We start from the raw sequence: 18,307 nt of genomic DNA, 5'->3' as shown, positions 1-18,307 counted from the left end.
GATGAACATCTTTACAGCTCATGTAAACAGGACAGTTTAGAAGCGTTTGCTGTTGGAATTACCACACACAATCTGTACTCAGAAAGAAACTCAACAAATAGCATTTACAAGACTGACATTGGCACATTGTTTTCTGTTTGATAAAGACTAGCCTGATCTTGCAATGCAAGTCATGCTTCATCAAAGCACACGTGAGATCCTTTGCAGCCCAAGAGATAATATATCAAAAGATAATATCTAAACTTTGAATTAAAGTATGGGAGAGGTGTGGTGCCATATTCAAACCCACATTGGCATAATCCACAACAAAGTGAGATAATCAAGAGATATCATCAGAGGAAATAATACGAGATAATTATGAATTTAACTGACAAAAAATATGTTAGTCACTCAGTGGCAGCCAGATTTTTTGCATGCAACGATTGAAACTGAACAAGGCATTTTTCCACAAATATCCATGTCCTTAATCGGCACTGTAGGTGTTTGCAATTTAGCTCAAAGTCCATAAAATTAAAAAATAGATTATAGCTAATCTTTAGATTAATAGATAAAAAATGGATTCTCTGATGGGCAAATCCTTTCTTACAGATTTTAAATGGCTTAGTGTATAACGTGCTGAATGGAGATGCCTTTATAGGATGCCATGTTACAAATGTAATGAATAGAAAATATTGGAGATTATGTGAGGACATAGCAACATTGTTGAGTCTGAACATCGCAAAGGGCAGGGACCCTGAGGATTAGACATGCAAATAAAAAAACAAAGAGGATTTACATCCATACATCCAGCTTTTTGTAGCTCACAGGTGCCATGATATTCAAATAATCTTCTTTTCCTGGAACAACTGTTGCTCTGTAAAACAATAACTGAACCAACTGGAAAGAATGATGATGAATGTGTTTTAGAAAAGAAAAGAAATTGCAGAACATTAAAAGAGAAGAAACCATTGAACAGTCGCGATTGGTCAGTGTCACCATTTTTGTTTGTAATAGAAAATTTTAAATAAAATAAAAGTTATTTTTTTAAATGTATTTTAACCATAATTTAATTGTTGTAAGCATCATTTTAGGTTTTTATTTCTAGTAAACCATAGTAAACACACATTTACTATGGTCTTACCACATTAACCATATAGTTTATGTATGACATTTGTAGTAAAATATGGTAATACAAGTAATAACCAATCGAAACAAAATACAGGAAAACTATTAGACTAGTGTCTAGAAAATTATTTAAAATTACTATTTGGATTCACTAAACATATATTATAATGTACGACATTAGACTGGTGTTGGCTACAAAGAATGTATTAAACTAGAGCAGTATTTCACAAACAAATATACGCATTTATACGATTTGTGGACACTGATAGATGCGGAACAATGTTCCAAATATTCGTTCCGCCTGCGCTTTGTTTCCAGCCGGGAGAAAATGATGTGGTATGACGCGGAAAAGCCATTTGTAGTGCACAACCGCGTCAAGGTGTTATGTTTCTCTCATAAATATGTATATTGTTTTACACAGACTAATTTATGGTTATTTACTAACAATAATTAATGGCGAGTGAAGTGTTTGTTTGTGTTTACCGTTTGTTTAGAAACAATCCTTATTGGGCAAACTGTTTTGCACAACATTCAACAGATTTCGGCTTTTTTATTCTTTAAAGATGGATCCCAAACATAAAAAGTTGCTTCGTTCTCAGCGGCTGCAGTTGGCCGATGAGATTTTAGTGGACGACGCGATCGTTCAGTATTTATATCAGGAGGACATCTTAACACTGAGCCATTTAGAGGAAATTCAGTGCGAGTCATCTAACAGAAGGAAAGTGTTCAAGCTGCTGGATATTCTACCCACGCGCGGCTCGCGCGCTTTCCATCATTTTATCAAATCTCTAGAGAAAGAGTTTCCCTGGATCAAAGACTCTTTACTGCAACTGTGTGACGAAAAAGACAGCGAGCATCCTCCGCCCTTCACAGGTGACCCTGTCATGTGCATGTGTGAGTGAGAGAGATGTGCGAGTCGAGCTGTAGTAATGCTGCGTTCCAGAATCCAGACACCTCGGATTTACGATTTTTCCCACCTCAAACCCGGAAGAAAACGTCTGGATTAAGTAACATTTGGTATTTAAGTAACGTTAAAGATGAATATTAAACAACATATTACATGATAAACTTAAAATAAAACTATCCTAAATCCGAGGTCTCAAACACAGGATTAGTTAGGGGACAAAAGTGAGCTAGGCTGACAAAACCCACAATAAATATATTGTAGGATACTTCAGTATTTACTGTTGTAAATTGTAATATTGTAATTAAACTGTTTTATAATAGAATATTATAGGTGTATACCATAATAATCTGTAGTATTACCTATTGTAAATTTGAGAATACTTTAGTTTTCTATAGTAGTGTAGTATACTAAATAGTTCAAAAACACTAGTGTCTTGAAATTTTTACTATGGTTTGCTATAGTAAATAATAGTATACTAAATATTTTTTTCTTGTAATACTATGGTATCTTTAAATTTTACTACAGCAAGCTGACACAACCTTAATACAACTTTTGCAGACATTGCTCTAAATACAAAAACTATCAACTGTATGCAAAGTGACCTAAATTTGGATTTCATCCATTAAAAATGTGAACAGTTCTACAATTTGCATATAGAGCCATATTGGGACCCACATATCTCTGGGATTGAACAATACACAGTAGGGCCTTATAAATGTAGAATATAAAAGATTATAAATTAATAGAATATTAAAAGATTATTAAAGGGATATTTCATCCGAAAAAAAATCAGTTGTCATTTGTGTGGAACACAAAAGATATTTTCAGAAATCTGTGGTTTTGTGCCCATGCAGTGGAAGTCAATGGGCACAGTGTTGCCAGTGTTGTTTGGTTACCAACATTCTTTAAAATATCTCTTGTTTTCTGCTGATGGAAGTCAAGAGATTTTCCACTATTTTGTAAATATTAATCCATGGTATTTAATATTAATCCATGGTATGGGTTAGGGTTGGGCGTCCTGTCGCCCTGCGGCATTTTAAAGTGAGGCGCATCTGGCTGCGCAGAGACACATCTTTAAACAGGGCGAGCTGGGCAGTTATCAATTCAGGCATCTGTACAGCACGAGCTTCACGGTTGTATTCTTATTCTGATGTTATATTCAGTAAAAGAGTTATAAAGTGAGGCGCGTCTTCTTTATACAATGCGTGCTGCGCAGTTATAAAGTCAGGCTAGTCTGATCTGTACAGTGCAAGCAGGTTTTATGCCTCTCAGCCTTGTTCATAGTCGTTTACAACGAGCAGCGAGAGTCACGTGACGAAAGTGAAACATTTGTTGGAATCACGATGCCAGCTCAACATCGTCATGTCAATCAGCCATCGGCGTTTGTGACATGGAATGAAAAGAAAACCGGAAATTCTTCACCAGCAGACAAAACCAAGACAAACAGTGGACAAAGTTTATTACCATTTTGTTGTGGCAATTGGGGACAGGTGGAGCTCGGAACCCTTCCCTACCTCCAAAGTTTGAGAAACACTGAGTTATGCTGACCGGATGGTTAAATAATAAGTGCTATAACTAACTACTGCTGCGTTATAATACCCAACGCTAAACCCTTTTTTACCAATTCTAGTAATTCAAGCAGAAGACTTAAAACAAATGTACATGAACCATAGCAAATTTCCATGTGACTTGGACTTGAAAAACCAACGCCTTTGCATATACAGTCTGTGACATGAATTATTTACGTGCACACCAGCCGAGCGAAACAAAACTAAAGCTCACAAAATATACATTTTTGATGTCTCAGCTGCTGTTTTGCTGAATGGGCATATAATGTGTTTTATGATATTTTTATGATGTTTTTTAGAACTAACATCCCCCACAGTCACATTCTCCCCTTTATAGTGTGTAGTACAAACCCCTACCCTCTTAAAAAAACAAGATGTAAAAAGAAAAACAGAACGAGGGAGAGAGGTAAAAAAAAAAGGAACTTAAGTTGTGTTTTGAATCTCTCAAGGCTAAGGCAGGCTTGGTACGCTGCCCTGGTTTTCCATGAAAGCAGCATTAATTCTTGGCACAGGCCCTGCACTCTCGCCGAGCATCCTCCTTTCTAGGAAAAATATAATCAAAGCCGTTTGTTGGCCCCTCTCCCTCCTGTCTCCAGTTACTGAGCTAAAGATTTTATTGACTCACTGTGGTTCAGATAATGATAAATTGGGGGATGGGGTGGGGTTAGAGAAAGTGAGAGAGGGAATAAAAGAAATGGGGGGGGGGTGGGCGGGGTCGCCCGGGCCTGCTAATTTCTAGGAAGTCGAGGACAAGCGTTACTCTGAGCAAACATTCTTCGCACTCACTGTAATCCTTGTTTTAATTTAGGACTCTTCTTAGCTTTATAGGATCTTTCCCTTTAGAGGTCTTTTGCAGACACGGACTATCACAACGCTTTGTTTTGCGTTTCCAGTTTCATACAGTATTTGTTCCTTATGAATTTAGATCTTGACAGCAATGTCATTACGTCAGCATGGAAACGTGTTTTTCTAGCTCGCTTTTAATCTCCGTCATTTTGACAGCCCCCAAAACTGCAGCGTCATGGGGACGTTAATGAAAACACGTGTTGTGTTTGTGTTTAACAAAGCCCAATCCTTAACAAACCTTTTTGCGCTCTTATTACCTGCTTTACTGATTCTGTATTAGACAACTGAGAACACGACTTCCCCATTTGTACACCTGTAGGTCGTGTTTATTTGCATGTTTATTTTTGAGATTCTGGCTTTAAGTAAATCTATGCAAATTTGTCTTAAGAGAAGCACACATGTTGTCAGAATGCTTACACCTGAAGTATTACGTTCTGCGTTTTAGGCAGTTTACAAGTCGATGCGTTTTGTGACTAACTTCTGTAAATAAATTTCATCTATACTTCCACTACAGCAAAAGGAAAGAGATGGACGACAGATCATAGTTTATGTAATGATTAAAATTGGTTTTGCCGAAAATATGAAATTAAGTGATATTGGAAATATTCTGCTTTTTTGTGTTACGTAAGAGGTTTTACATCTATGCCTTAAATTTGCATAAATGTTGGTAATTCAGCCAAATTAAAAACAACATTCAAGAATTATCAAAACACTGATTAAAAGTTGCGTTTTAAAACTATGTTTTTGTTTATTATAGTTTTATATTGTTCATAATTTGGTGAAAAACATTTATTATTGTTTTTTTTTACTAAAGATGCACTGATACTAAATTTCTCCATTGATACCGACACTGATACCGATTGTGTGATGGTAATATCACCTCGCATTAACGAAATTCTGAAGATTACATTACAGGGCTCAACGCTAAGGATTTTTTCTACTGGCCCAGTCGGGCAAGGGATTCCAATTTTTACTGGCCCCGCCAAAATTTTCACTGGCCCTACCACAAAAAAAGTGTTAAATAATATCTAGTTATTTGCTTCTTGTTTTTTTACCTATGTAATCTTAATAAATAAGCGTATATGATACCATAAAAACTATTAGTGTAACAGTTCACTGGACGAAAGACCCTGCCACAGGTGAGAAATGAAGGTGAATGAATTTAATAAAACAAAACTGGAAACAGGAACAAAAAGGGTAATCCACAAAAACATAATCCACAGGGTGAAAACTTTCAAAAACAAGGTAATCCAAAAAGTCCAAGTCCAAGTAATCCACAGAACAAGGTACAAACACGAGCAAAACATCCACTGGACAAGATAACACTAGCAAAAACATCCACGGGATAAGGGTTTGGCACTAGATAAAGACTAATTTACAACAAGACCTGACAAAACACAATGGGCAAAGGAGAGTACATGTAGTGTACATATACATCCGGATAACGAGGATGATGGGGTACAGGTGACAGTCAATGATGACGAACAGGTGCAAATGTCAATGAGGGACTCTGAGGGGGCGTGGGGAAGAACATCCTGGGGCAAAAACGGAGAAAACAAACTAGGGACCGACGGCAGTGTCACAATTAGCCTATAACTAAAAGATTTCAACTATTGTTGAAAACAACTAATCAGTAAGTAATCAAATAAGATCAAGTGATCAAAGTATGTGCAATAGCACAGATAAGTGTAATAAAGCAAACTTACAAATAATCAGTGCATTTTAGGTGTTTTAGATTGGTCTAATCATAGCATTTATCAGGTACAGAAATTAAATAATGTAAATACTTTATAGTCTTCACTGTATTAATTATAATATTGATTTAACCTTACTAAAGTTATAATTTAATCAGTGAAGAGCAGTGAATGTTTTTTCTCTTTGTTGTTTGATGAACAGAACTGAGACTTTTATTATGGTGCTGCCTCTTTAAGAGAAGCACGGATCTAATATAATGTAGGGCTGTGCAAAAATATCAATACATGTAACTATCGCAATTTTTTTTTCCGATAGTGTATCGATAGTGATACCTCTACGATCGATATTTTTTTTTAAATCATGTCATATACATAAGGCCAAAAGTAAGTGGAAGCGAGCATGGCGAAAAATATAAGGAGGCTTGGAGCTCTCAGAGCTGATGTGTGGGTGTGCTTTGGTTTTCAAAATAAGTCATGAAGTAATGAGTTATATAAAATAATGCTGTTTGTAGGCTTTTCAAGTCATGGCACAAGTCACTTGGCTACTGCAGTGCATTAGACAAAAAGTTTATTAAGAAAAGTATTTTTATTGTGCTTTCATGGATGTGACACCAGCGCATTTACAGCACGTATGAACCAGGGGTTTTCAGTGTTTCCCATACAATGCATGTACTTGGGCGGGCCGCACCATGTATATTAGTGGCCGCCCAAGTATATTTGGTGTCACATTTTGCTATTTTTCATCCATCCGTGATAGTGACTGTATCTGTGATCGATTAACTAGAAGATAAACAGCGTTTATCACTTTACGCAAACACGACGTGATGACGTCACAAATATGCTAATTAGTGAACATGACCTGATGACATCACACATATGCTAATTATGTATGTGACGTCACCAGCGTCTCTCAAAATCCTGTGGGAAACACTGCCATGTTCATTGTTTTAACTGTAATGCACCAGAACAGCCAAGTGACGTGCGTGACCCAACTTATTCCCCTGTGCTACCCACTTGAGGGGCGCAATCCACAGTTTGGGAACCCAAACCTCTGATCTAAAGGTCCATGCATCGCACATAATGGCCACTCTGCAGAGGTAAGGGATGTTTTTACACTTATCCTTACAGAAAACCCCCGGTGATGCACAGCATGTTGTATTTCTAGCTCTACTTTTTACATTTTCTATTTAAAGTAGTACAATATATCGCAAATGTGTATCGTATCGAAATACATATACATTGTATCGTGACCCATCTATCGTGATATGTATCGTATCGGGAGGCACTTGCCAATACACAGCCCTAATATAATGTAACACACGTGTTTTGTTTCCACATGCGTTTTGTTCCCGTTAGACACAATTGATTACTTTTTACAAGTATACTTTGTAATATTGGCAATTTGGCATAATTTTGTGTCGATATGTCAGATTAAGCGTAAGAAGACGTAAAGAGAACTCAATTCAGTATTTTGCGCATTGTCAGATGCGGCATTCCGGCTGCGCGCGTATCTCAAACAGCACGTGAGAACCGTTTTGCTTCTTCTTGGGAATATTTAAGTAGGCAAGTCTTAAAAACGTACAAATGATAAATTTCCATGACAATACAGCACTGGCCCGATCGATTTTAGTGTCATTTATTTGCACAGCTGTATTTGCGTTGTCCTATAGCTTCAGGTCAATCCCTTATGCATTATTAGTAGTGCTGTATAATGCCAGCCAGCTGCCGATTCATCTCGGATATTTGTCACGTTTCTGTATGTTTGCTTTAACCATGTAAACCCATGTCACCAGCAAAGACTATGAAAGACTTCATACACGGCACGCTATATTTCAAGATTTCCAAATCAATTAAAATTTAAGTTGTTTTCACAGATTATCTTTCATTTTTGGTCCTTTGTGGAGCTTGACAGCCACTGGTTGCTATGAACTGTTATTGTGTGGCAAGAGCAGAATCAAAAGTACTTTCGTGTTGAACCAAAAAGTACTGCATACTGATTTTGTAATTTGATAATGAGTGTGTTTACATGCACAAAACAGGCGGATATCTGTCAAAAATCAGCTTATAAAAGAAACCTGTTTTCATGTGTTAACATGCAAATAAATAAACCAGCTTCGTGGAAAAATGTGCTTACATGGGATTTTGAGATTTGTCAGATCCCATAGTAATTAAAAATGCCGGAGGGAAATTTGTCAGAAGCTGTATTTTTGTGTCTTCAACTTTTTTCAATTTTGCCATTTCTACATTAAATGCATGATTCGAGAGCAGACTTTTATGCATCAATTTGCTGTTATTTCTATTAGATGTAGTATGTAATACACAGGGCTGTACATTAACTTTTTTTGCACGTAGCACTGGTTCTGGTTAATTTTTCTTAGTTCTGTGTTTTCCATTCTTTTACTATACAATAATTATATATTTGTCCACATACTGTAGTATACTATTATATTATTTACAATGGTAAACTGCAGTAATATTCCTCCTTTTGCAGATACAATGGTGTTTTTCATATATTATTTTTTATGTATATATTAAAATATTATTAATATTAGTAAATATAAGTATACTCTAGTGTTTATAGTTTATCAGTTTACTGCAAGAGTACTACAATTTATTATAGTACATATTATAATACAATACAGTGTTTTTAATCCGGATGTTCATGTTTACCAGACTTTTATTTTGACTGGTCGTCGCAAAGAGTGTGTGGTTGGCGATATCTTTTCTCTAACAGTGAAATGCTTATGAAATAAACTTTCAGATCAGCTCTGGAGATGGAGTTCATGTCCTCATACAGAGACGCAAACAAATGCACTGGCGTCACTTGCGTGTAGTAATGCGTTAAACTGTGCAGCTCATTCACGCAAAACATGCAGGTGACATACACTGCTCAAAAAAATTTGGTGCAATTAAAAGTGACAACAGGTACACTTGAGAGGCAACAACAAGGGTGGTCTGGGGAGGACCATCCTCAGAGGGTCTCACAGACCTCCACGTGCTATGAAGCATCGGGAAGAAATCCTCAGATCTATTGTCAGATCTTATGCTTGTGCAGTGCAGAGCCCTCCTGGTGCATGATAATGCCCGACCTCATGTGACCAGAGTCTGTAGGCAGTTTCTGGACGCTGAAGGCATTGATGCCATTAACTGGCCCTCACGTTTCCCAGACCTAAATCCAGTAAATTGAGATCTTGTATAGTGTGATTTAGGTGTTCCCTTAATTTTTTGGAGCAGTGTATTTAAAAAGCTGGATAGCGCCTCCGCTATTCCTTCAATGTTTCCACATCACGGAAATCACAGGGCTCTAAATATGGACTCGGTGCAGCAGGAAAGAAGTTTTAAACACAAAAACAACTAAAATACCATTGATTTACATCACACACAGCACTGCTACAAACACACCTCACACAAACCAGCGGCTCTGTCAAAAACACGTGCAAAACTGTATCGCACGCATGCTACACTGGTAAATTTCGGCTTTTTCGTAGCATGTGCGACATATATGTCGCACTGTACAGCCCTGGTACATCATATATTATATTTATATGTAATATTATGCAGTCAGACATGCGCACATGAAGAAAACTGACAGAAAGCCAATAAAGACGTTTCCATGTCATACACGTTTTGCGTGTCATAATCGGAGTCAGACTGTGCATGTAAACACTCTCATTGAGAGAATTGTAATGTCTAGGTAAACAATTCCTACAAAACGCAACATTGAGCGTACATACAGTAAGTTCATTTCTTATTTGTTTTCACTGAGAAGCAGTTTCGGGAAAAGCCTCTCTCCTCGTGCGACTCGGCCCTTCTCCACCTCTCCCACAGACGGGCGGAGCCGCTTTTAATAATTTGATCTTGAAACAAGCCAGCACAGTGCTGCTCATGTGTTTTTGTTGGAACCTCACATTCATTCTCCTCCCCCCTTTTCCCCACCCACTTCTAGTACAGTCTGATTTCCAGGAACATTGGCTCGAGGAGAGTCTTCCTGTCAAAATGTGGAAGCTCTGAGCAGCGCCGCGGTGCTGTGCCATTCCAGCTGGCCCATAAAATCCAAATGTGATTCCTGAGTGTGCCGCATCTGTTAAGAATCTTACTTAGATGTGAAGAAAGAAGTTAAGCAAAAGCTCAGAATGACGGACAGAGATGGGGTGTGTTAATGAGAGGTCAGATATTTAAAGTGGAGGGAAAATGTTAAAATTACTTTCTTTTCTCATTTAATCATCCACATGTTGTTTTGAACGAAGGTTTTTCATACACAATATAATGCGTTTTTTGTGTCCCCATTCATTTTACCGCACAGACAAAGTTAAGTTAAACTCAGAGCTGTACCTATTTGTATTTGTATCCAAAGCCAAGGGTTACAGGGTCTTTTAAGGACACAGAAGCAATGTCATCAGTTTTTCCTAGACATCCATTTCAACAAAGGGGATTATTTCTGTTTTGCATTTTTGTTTTTTGTTATTTGTTAACACATCTGCGGTCTTTTAGAAAAATTTAGGCCACGTTGCTGAGCTTAATATAAAAGAACAACATGGTTTTAAGAGAAAATCGGCACCCCTAGAACTGTTCTGACCAACCCATTCCGCCTCTCACCCCATAGTGTGCCCTTGACAATGATGCCAGTCACCTGACGAATAACAACATTTCTTTGCATCATTATGTATATTAGGTAACCTTGGTTCAGGGTTTATTATCCTTTTCCAAACCCATGGATTTTTCACAGAATTAGGTGCGTTTTAGCTAAAGTCATTATGTCATTGGTTACACACAGAATGCCCAGTCTACGTCCTCCATATATTTTTGACTGGAAATTTCCGTTGGAAAGCATTGTAATCTTATCTTTCAATCTGCACTATTTTCAGCTTCAAGCACGTTCAGTTATTTAACTGGAAGTTCTTACTTGGATTGTGTTATTGAGTCAATGAATGAGGTGGAAAATGTACTAGAGACAGAATTACTGAAATCAGATGTTCAATTTCCTTTTGATTGTATGATTATGACAACGTATAGACAAAATGTATAGAAAACCACTATAGTTATAGATTATATAGACTGTAGTTATAGATTTTAGTATAGATTTTTAAATCACCAAAATGTATTTAAAGAGACAGTTCACCCAAAACTAAAAATTATGTCATCATTTACTCACCCTCACGTTGTTCCAAATCTGTAAAAATGTCTTTGTTCTGATGACACAGAGAAAGATATTTGGAGGAATGCTTGTAACTAGGGCTGGGCTATACAGCTAAAAAGGCAACCTGGTCTTGTATGAAATACGTACCTCTGTACACTTTTTGCAGCGCCACAAAATACGTACAATCAGGTACATATTAGGGATGGGCATTTTTCAATAATTTCATATTCGAAAATTTGAGCTCATAAAAAACGAATATTTGAATATTGGTTTATTTAAATTAAGTTAATAATGACGTAATTTGTTACGTTTTTATTTAGTCACAATTTCACATCAAGCTTATAATTATCATTAAATATTCATAATGCATTAATATTATATCCTGTATATCGTTTTTTATGTTGAAAAAATAGAAAAATACATAAAAACTGCATTTAAACCTGCGCGGAACGGTATAATACAAAAAGAAAACAGACAAAACAAAACGAACAAAACGCAATGTATATCGACAGTCTGTGATATATGGTTATCTTGTTTATTTTGTTTTATATGTTCTTGATAAGAAAAACAAGCATATTGGTCTATTTTACTCTGGTGAAAGTCTGTTCAACAAGCCGACGGTTAACAAGCCGACAGCATAGAAACGCGCTGCTCTTCTCTAACTTCCGGTAACAAAACCCAGATCTGACAAGAATATCTGGCTTTATTGTTTATAATGTTGATAATAAATAAAGTAAACGGGCTTGATACCTCCATGCCGACTGTTAAGATCCTAAAAAATACCCCGCAACAAAGACGGAGCCATAGTGCTTGATTCCCTGATTACGTGACCGTCATCTGAGGAATATATTCTGCTGATCAGCACTCATATAAATATTGTTTTCTCTGTCGTTCACGGTCAGTGTCTGTCTTGTTTAGCTTTGCATTGGATTTGCATCAATAAATAAGGTAGGCCTATTTATTTCAACTAAGGTAAGGAATTACAGCGCGTTTTAAAACGAACAAAAAAAGCATCCGTGCAAATTTATTTTTGGCCTACAGGCTGTAACTTGAAGGCGACGACCCTATTTGAACTTCTAGAAGGAAAATTCTTGCTTTTAGGTATGGAAAAAGGTACCAGTCTTATGTTAAGGCCAAATTCATTAACATTTGTTGCAGTGAAATGTACATTTTCATGTTTCAAGTTGTTGAAATTAGCATTAGGGCCTACTTAATATATTTTTAACGAACGATTATGAATTCACTAAGAACAACCGTTGCAAACAAGTAATGGTAATAAATGAATTATTGTTGTTAATCATTTAATTTTACGTTGATATTTTTATACCTAATGTAAGTAATGTTAACGAATTCTGTGGCTCACCAGTTTGGAAACATTTTAATATGGTGATGTGAGCCGAGCATAAAACGCGATCCGGGCATCCAGTGTGTAAACTTCAAATATTTAAACTAGCTTGCAATCTGAGTGAACAAAGATTTAGGAACACATACAAATGATTTTTTATATTTTCTGTACATTAAAAAATCATCACAGAAGAAGTGAAGAAGCGTTAAATAAGACCTGACTCTAAGGTCTTCTGTAACAGTAACTTAACCTTGTGGTGACGCAGTTTTATTCTTATGAAAAATAGGAATATTCTAATAGCATTTTTAATATTCGAATAGTTATTGCGGATCAAATATTCGAATATTTGAATATTCTTGCACATCCCTAGTACATATTGCTACAGTTTTGAGACACAAAAGTCCACTGGGGGCGCTAAAGAGAAGAACTGTATTGGTCCGCTACAGAATGCGTATTTGTGTCACGATTTGCCTCTGAAATGATTTTATAAACGATTTTATAGATTGTTATGCGACAGAACTTCATGTCATGTTAAGTTTGGAGCGTTATATTGAACATTTCTCTATCGTTATTGATAAAGGTTTATTGTCGATATCATTATAGTTTTATCGCCCAGCCCTACTTGTAACCGAACAGTTCTTGGACACCATTGCCCCAGAACTGTTTGCTTTCCTATATTCTTCAAAATATCTTCTTTTGTGTTCAACAGAACAAAGAAATGTATAAATCAATTTTTCCTACTATAGTAGTCCATGGTGGCCAATAACTGCTTGGTTACAAGCATTCTTCCAAACATATCAAAATATCTTCTTTTGTGTTCATCAGAACAAAGAAATTCATACAGATTTGAAACAATTTAAGGGTGAGTAAATGATGACAGAATTTTTTGTTTTGGGTGAACTGTTCCTTTAAGTAATAAACTAAAGTAATTGAATGTACTGAAATGTTTCAGTTATTCCTATGTGATTCACATGATCTGTCTACACATCCTGCATCTGTGCTGAGTTTAAACCTGAATGTCCTCAATGAACCCTGGTCTGCCTCCCCCTCGGTAGGAAACAGGAGAAGTGGACATTGTACTATTCATGTCATTGTGAAGGACAATGTGATGCACATAATGGGTTAGACCTTTAAAGCCTACAGGTTCACATTAGGATGGTGATTATAGCTTTCGTGGGTGGAAACCTGTTTGTTAGGGTCTCAGAAATAACTAAAAATGTTACTGTCGCTTTTTAAATTCAGATAAATGAGCAACTGACGTCATGCTTCTGTTTATTGGGAGATTTCGTGGAATTTTCGCTCGCTGTTCCCTAGAGGCCGCGTGTGGGCAGTTCACTTTCACCCTCCCCAAAATTTACGAATTTGCTTTTTCTAGAGAGAGCGATAGAGAGGGCTGTTTTAGGAAATTCTCTCTCACACACACAGAGCTACCGAAGCACAAACAGATACACTTGCATGGGTCTGTGTGCTTTTATTAACTTCTTTTCTTAAGATTTTGTGTGCCTCTATGCACACATTTCTATAAATAGACTTGTTATGGACTTGCTAAAGAAGTTGGGTTTTATTACCCTTACTCTAGTCTCAGCCTCAGACGTCACGCCCGCTGAACGTCTGATGCATAAGGCACACTTTTCTGGTCGTCATCTGATTGGTTGAATTTCACAGGATTTCTTGGAGACGTGCGTGTCGCGTTCTTTAACGGTCCGCCTGAAAACAACACGAAGCCGTCTGATCTAAGAAGTAAGCTGTCGTGTTTACAACGGTTGCTATAGGAATTCATCACGATCGACTAAACGCTTAATTCTTAAAAGTATGCGAGGTTCACTGCATAAACTTATAATCATTTTGTTGCTGTTAACTTTTGACACATTCGGGAATTTACACCGGTCTGTTACTGCGGGGACATTTCCACGCCTCTAAACATGTCGCGGCACGAAACGTGATTGGTTGCTTTACCTGTTAATCATTTGGGCGGGCCTTGGCCAAAGAAAGCGGCGATAAGTTCCAGACCTTCAGTATGAACTGAACTGAAGGTCTGGCTACGCTAGACTACCCTTACACCATCTTCAGGGTACTGACCCCCTCAGATCAAGGGTTCTGCATTATTTTTGATTATTAAAGTGTGCACACCCCACTTTCTTTATTATTCTTTCTTTCTTGGAGAATGAGAACTCAACAAAAAAAATTCACGCCACTGAAAATGTTCAAAATGTTGCTTTTTTGTTATTTTTTATTCTATGTACCAAGACATTCATGTGCCTTTATTCAGATAAAGTAATCACTTTGGTCATTTAAAATACTTTTCGGCTCTAACTGTAATTTGATTACCATCTTTTTTAAATGTAACTGTAACGAAACACAGTTACTCATATTTTGTATTTTAAATACGTAACATCGTTATATGTATTTCGTTACTCCCCAGCCCTGTTTAATTTTCTCAAAATGTGGAACAATTTTAAATGAATTTATAGAAAATATTAGTACGTTCAAACAGGTTTCCCAAACACTCTGCTCTTTACCATTGGTTAAGCAATGTCAGGCTGGTCAGGATGCTCAAAAAACAACACTGTATTATATTGGAAAATTAACTTACTAATGGAGTATAAGACGCCCAACGTGTTCGAACTGTGTTCGTTTATAATATTACAATTGATTTTATATTTAATTCATAGCAATATTGATTTATATTATTTTTTTATTATATATTAATTATATTTAATTAAATTCAAACTATTTAATAGTTATAGATTTTTGCGGAGGTTTACCGGAAGTTAAGTTTGTGAAAAGACTTTCTCCTAACTACCTATCCAAGTGTGTTAGTGAAACATTAAAAACAGGTCCTAGATATGGAGAGTTGTTTTTCTCATGGGTGAGTGTGGCCACTCCTGTCACCTCACCACAGAAATCAATGGACGTCCTTGATTTGTGAAGAATTTGGGAACACTCAAAACAAACTGTCAAACTGACCTTTGCTCCGTTCATCCCCACTGCTCAAATAAAGCCCATCTTTATTCTCACCGGACAAAAACAATGACGTGTCTTTTACGCTGGGCAGGCAGAAAAGATTGGATGTTGAGGTCACCACCTCCTAAATCATTTTTGTATTTGACAAAAAAGGTTGCTGAGTCATATACTAGGTTTTCAGTTTTTTTTAAAATTGCTTCTAGTTTTTTTTCTTCCAATATTAATAACTTTCATTTAAACACATTTAAAGTTTATTTGCCGTTATATGTAATTATATAATTAAATCTGAATAGAGATCAAAAAACATTTAATTAAAACATTATAAAATCATTTAGACATTATATTTATTTTATTTTTGTTATTTTTTACAGTAACTATTGCTATATGCATGTAAAGCTGCTTTTGCAGTGCGATATACATTTTTAAAAAATTCCTAGCAACATTTACCCAATTTATGGTATCTGTTTGTATCATAATTATTTTAGTATGCAGTATAATACACAATAGCATATGTGTGACTCATAATTCATTTCATCTTTGTTTTCAGGTCAATGTGGCCTTCCTGACCACATCCTTTCGACAGTCCCAACCACACAGCATCTGAACCATCTGGCTGCATGTCTCGGTCCCGAGTGGAAGTCGGTCCTGCTGGACCTGGGCCTTTCCTCGGCAGATCTGTATCGCTGCTGTGCCGACCACCCCCTTTCGATTCAGAGCCAGGTGCTGGCTGGTCTTGTGATGTGGACGCAGAGGAACGGAAGAAAGGCCACGGTGCAACGGCTGCTCCAGAGCCTGCAGGCCGCAGATATTCCACCGTCTGTCCTTCAACAGGTGTTTGTGTGATGACACATCGCAAGTAACATTTGAGAAGAATCTATGACTATGTTGTTTTTTAATGTTAAAATATTTTCTAGCTCCGATTAATGTGCAGGGATACCTATAGCCAATCATAGTTTTATCTTAACCAAATGGAAATGGGCAGAATCTGGGAAAACTAGTTTGACCCCTTCCATTTCTGGGGTTAAAATGATTGAAAACATTGATAATGATTATTGAAAATATGTTGAATAACAATGGATTTACATCAAGTTATTAAAAAACTCAAGGTGCCAATATTTGCCCAGCGCTAACACTTGATGTAATCTGTGTTGGAAACCATGTACCTTGTTGATTTATGCGATTCATGTGCGGTCAAATATTTGACTTCTCATTCAAAACGGGGCTGCTCTGCCCACCCCTTCCACCCAGTAATAACTCTCTTGTGAAACTGAAACGCCACGTTTTTTTTTAAGGAAGTGTCAGTGTTGTTTTCATGAGGCCTGTGCAAAGTATCTGTCGGTCTGGGTTTGTGTGTATTTAATGTTGACAACACTATAAATAATGGCTTGTCTGGGCAACTGATCTTATTTTTACCGGATATATGTTAATGCCTTTTGGCTAAACGCTCTGGTTTCTCAGGAACTAAAACAAAAATGTGATTTGGAAGGGCGTAGAGTTGGCCAGATTCACAAACATATTTGAATTCCATGTAACTTGGACTGCAGATTAATCATAATAATATGTGCATTAATAATGTAACGTTGCGTATTTGGTCTTGTTTTTGGCATGTGTTTTTTAAGTTGTAATCGACTAATTTATGTATTGTAAGAAAAGTAAGATAGTCTACTATTAAGATAAAAACAATTAGGGCTGTCAAATGATTAATCACGATTAATCGCATCCAGAATAAAAGTTTGTGTTTACATGATATACTGTATGTCTGTGTACTGTGCCTTTTGAATTTATAAACACATACAGAATGTGTACAGTACATATTTAGGAAATATTTACATGTATTTGTTTATATTTACCAATAATTTACATTATATTTAAATGTTTAGTAATTTTGATATTCTTCTTAAATATATGCATGTATGTGTATGTTTTTATAAATACAAAATTAATATACACAGTACCCAGACCAATTTACCAAATGCTATTTATATTTTTACACAATATATCACTTACGTTTTCCAAATAATTGATCATCAATGTTTCCAAATAACCCACTCTCTTGCATTTGTTTATTTCTAACAGCTGCAGTTTTTTCCCCTCAATCTGTCACTGGCTGTTTTTATTCATTGCTGTTTACATAAAGTGCAATCAATATTTACAGATCAGGTGTGTGTTTAATATGACACAGGTCATTTCCTATTCGCTCACTTATTAATCCAAAGTGTGTTTGTGTGGTTAATAGTATATGTCATCATTCTTAACAAGAAGGGTGAGGGAGGGCTCGCCCCCTAGATTGTGTGTGTATATAAACAACAGACGCATGGTTAGGGTCAGGGCATGATGCATTTTCCATGATTGAGGACCTGCCCGAGAAAGACAATTTCTGCCTCAAAAAGATGCATTACTCTATGTGTGTTGTACGAATAAGGTCTTGTTTTTGTTTTATCATCATTTTGCTTTATCATCTGGGTGGTAATACTGGCAGGTCCTGAGACTTTGAATGCCTTCCTAGAAATTGAGTTTACTTTGATGTATAATTGACTTACCTAGTTAAATATAAATGGCCATCAACAGCCTCCATTGTCCCTGAGGTGAACGGATAATGTCACAACTATGACGTCACGAAGACCCTCTTGCGCTTTTAAACCGATAACACGCGCGTTGACCCACCCGCGGTGTTTTTATGTAAGTAAAAGCATCTTCTCTTTCTTTCTTTTGAATGTCTGGAAGATTTGACTGTCTTTTACA

At 36.6% G+C, this 18,307-nt stretch overlaps 1 protein-coding gene across 1 annotated transcript; it reads left to right on the top strand.

Moving 5' to 3' along the window:
• Positions 1-1,435: 1,435 nt before the first annotated feature.
• cradd (CASP2 and RIPK1 domain containing adaptor with death domain) lies at positions 1,436-17,722 on the top strand. The gene is made up of 2 exons (XM_057324010.1): positions 1,436-1,977; positions 16,113-17,722. Exons 1-2 carry the CDS (start codon positions 1,668-1,670, stop codon positions 16,406-16,408), a joined length of 606 nt encoding a protein of 201 aa, XP_057179993.1. The 5' UTR covers positions 1,436-1,667; the 3' UTR covers positions 16,409-17,722.
• Positions 17,723-18,307: the final 585 nt, after the last annotated feature.

Source organism: Triplophysa rosa, linkage group LG24 (assembly GCF_024868665.1).
Source record: "Triplophysa rosa linkage group LG24, Trosa_1v2, whole genome shotgun sequence".
Taxonomy (NCBI): domain Eukaryota; kingdom Metazoa; phylum Chordata; class Actinopteri; order Cypriniformes; family Nemacheilidae; genus Triplophysa; species Triplophysa rosa.
The sequence above is the reverse complement of the archived record's forward strand: the minus strand, read 5'-3'. Positions and strand labels throughout refer to the sequence as shown.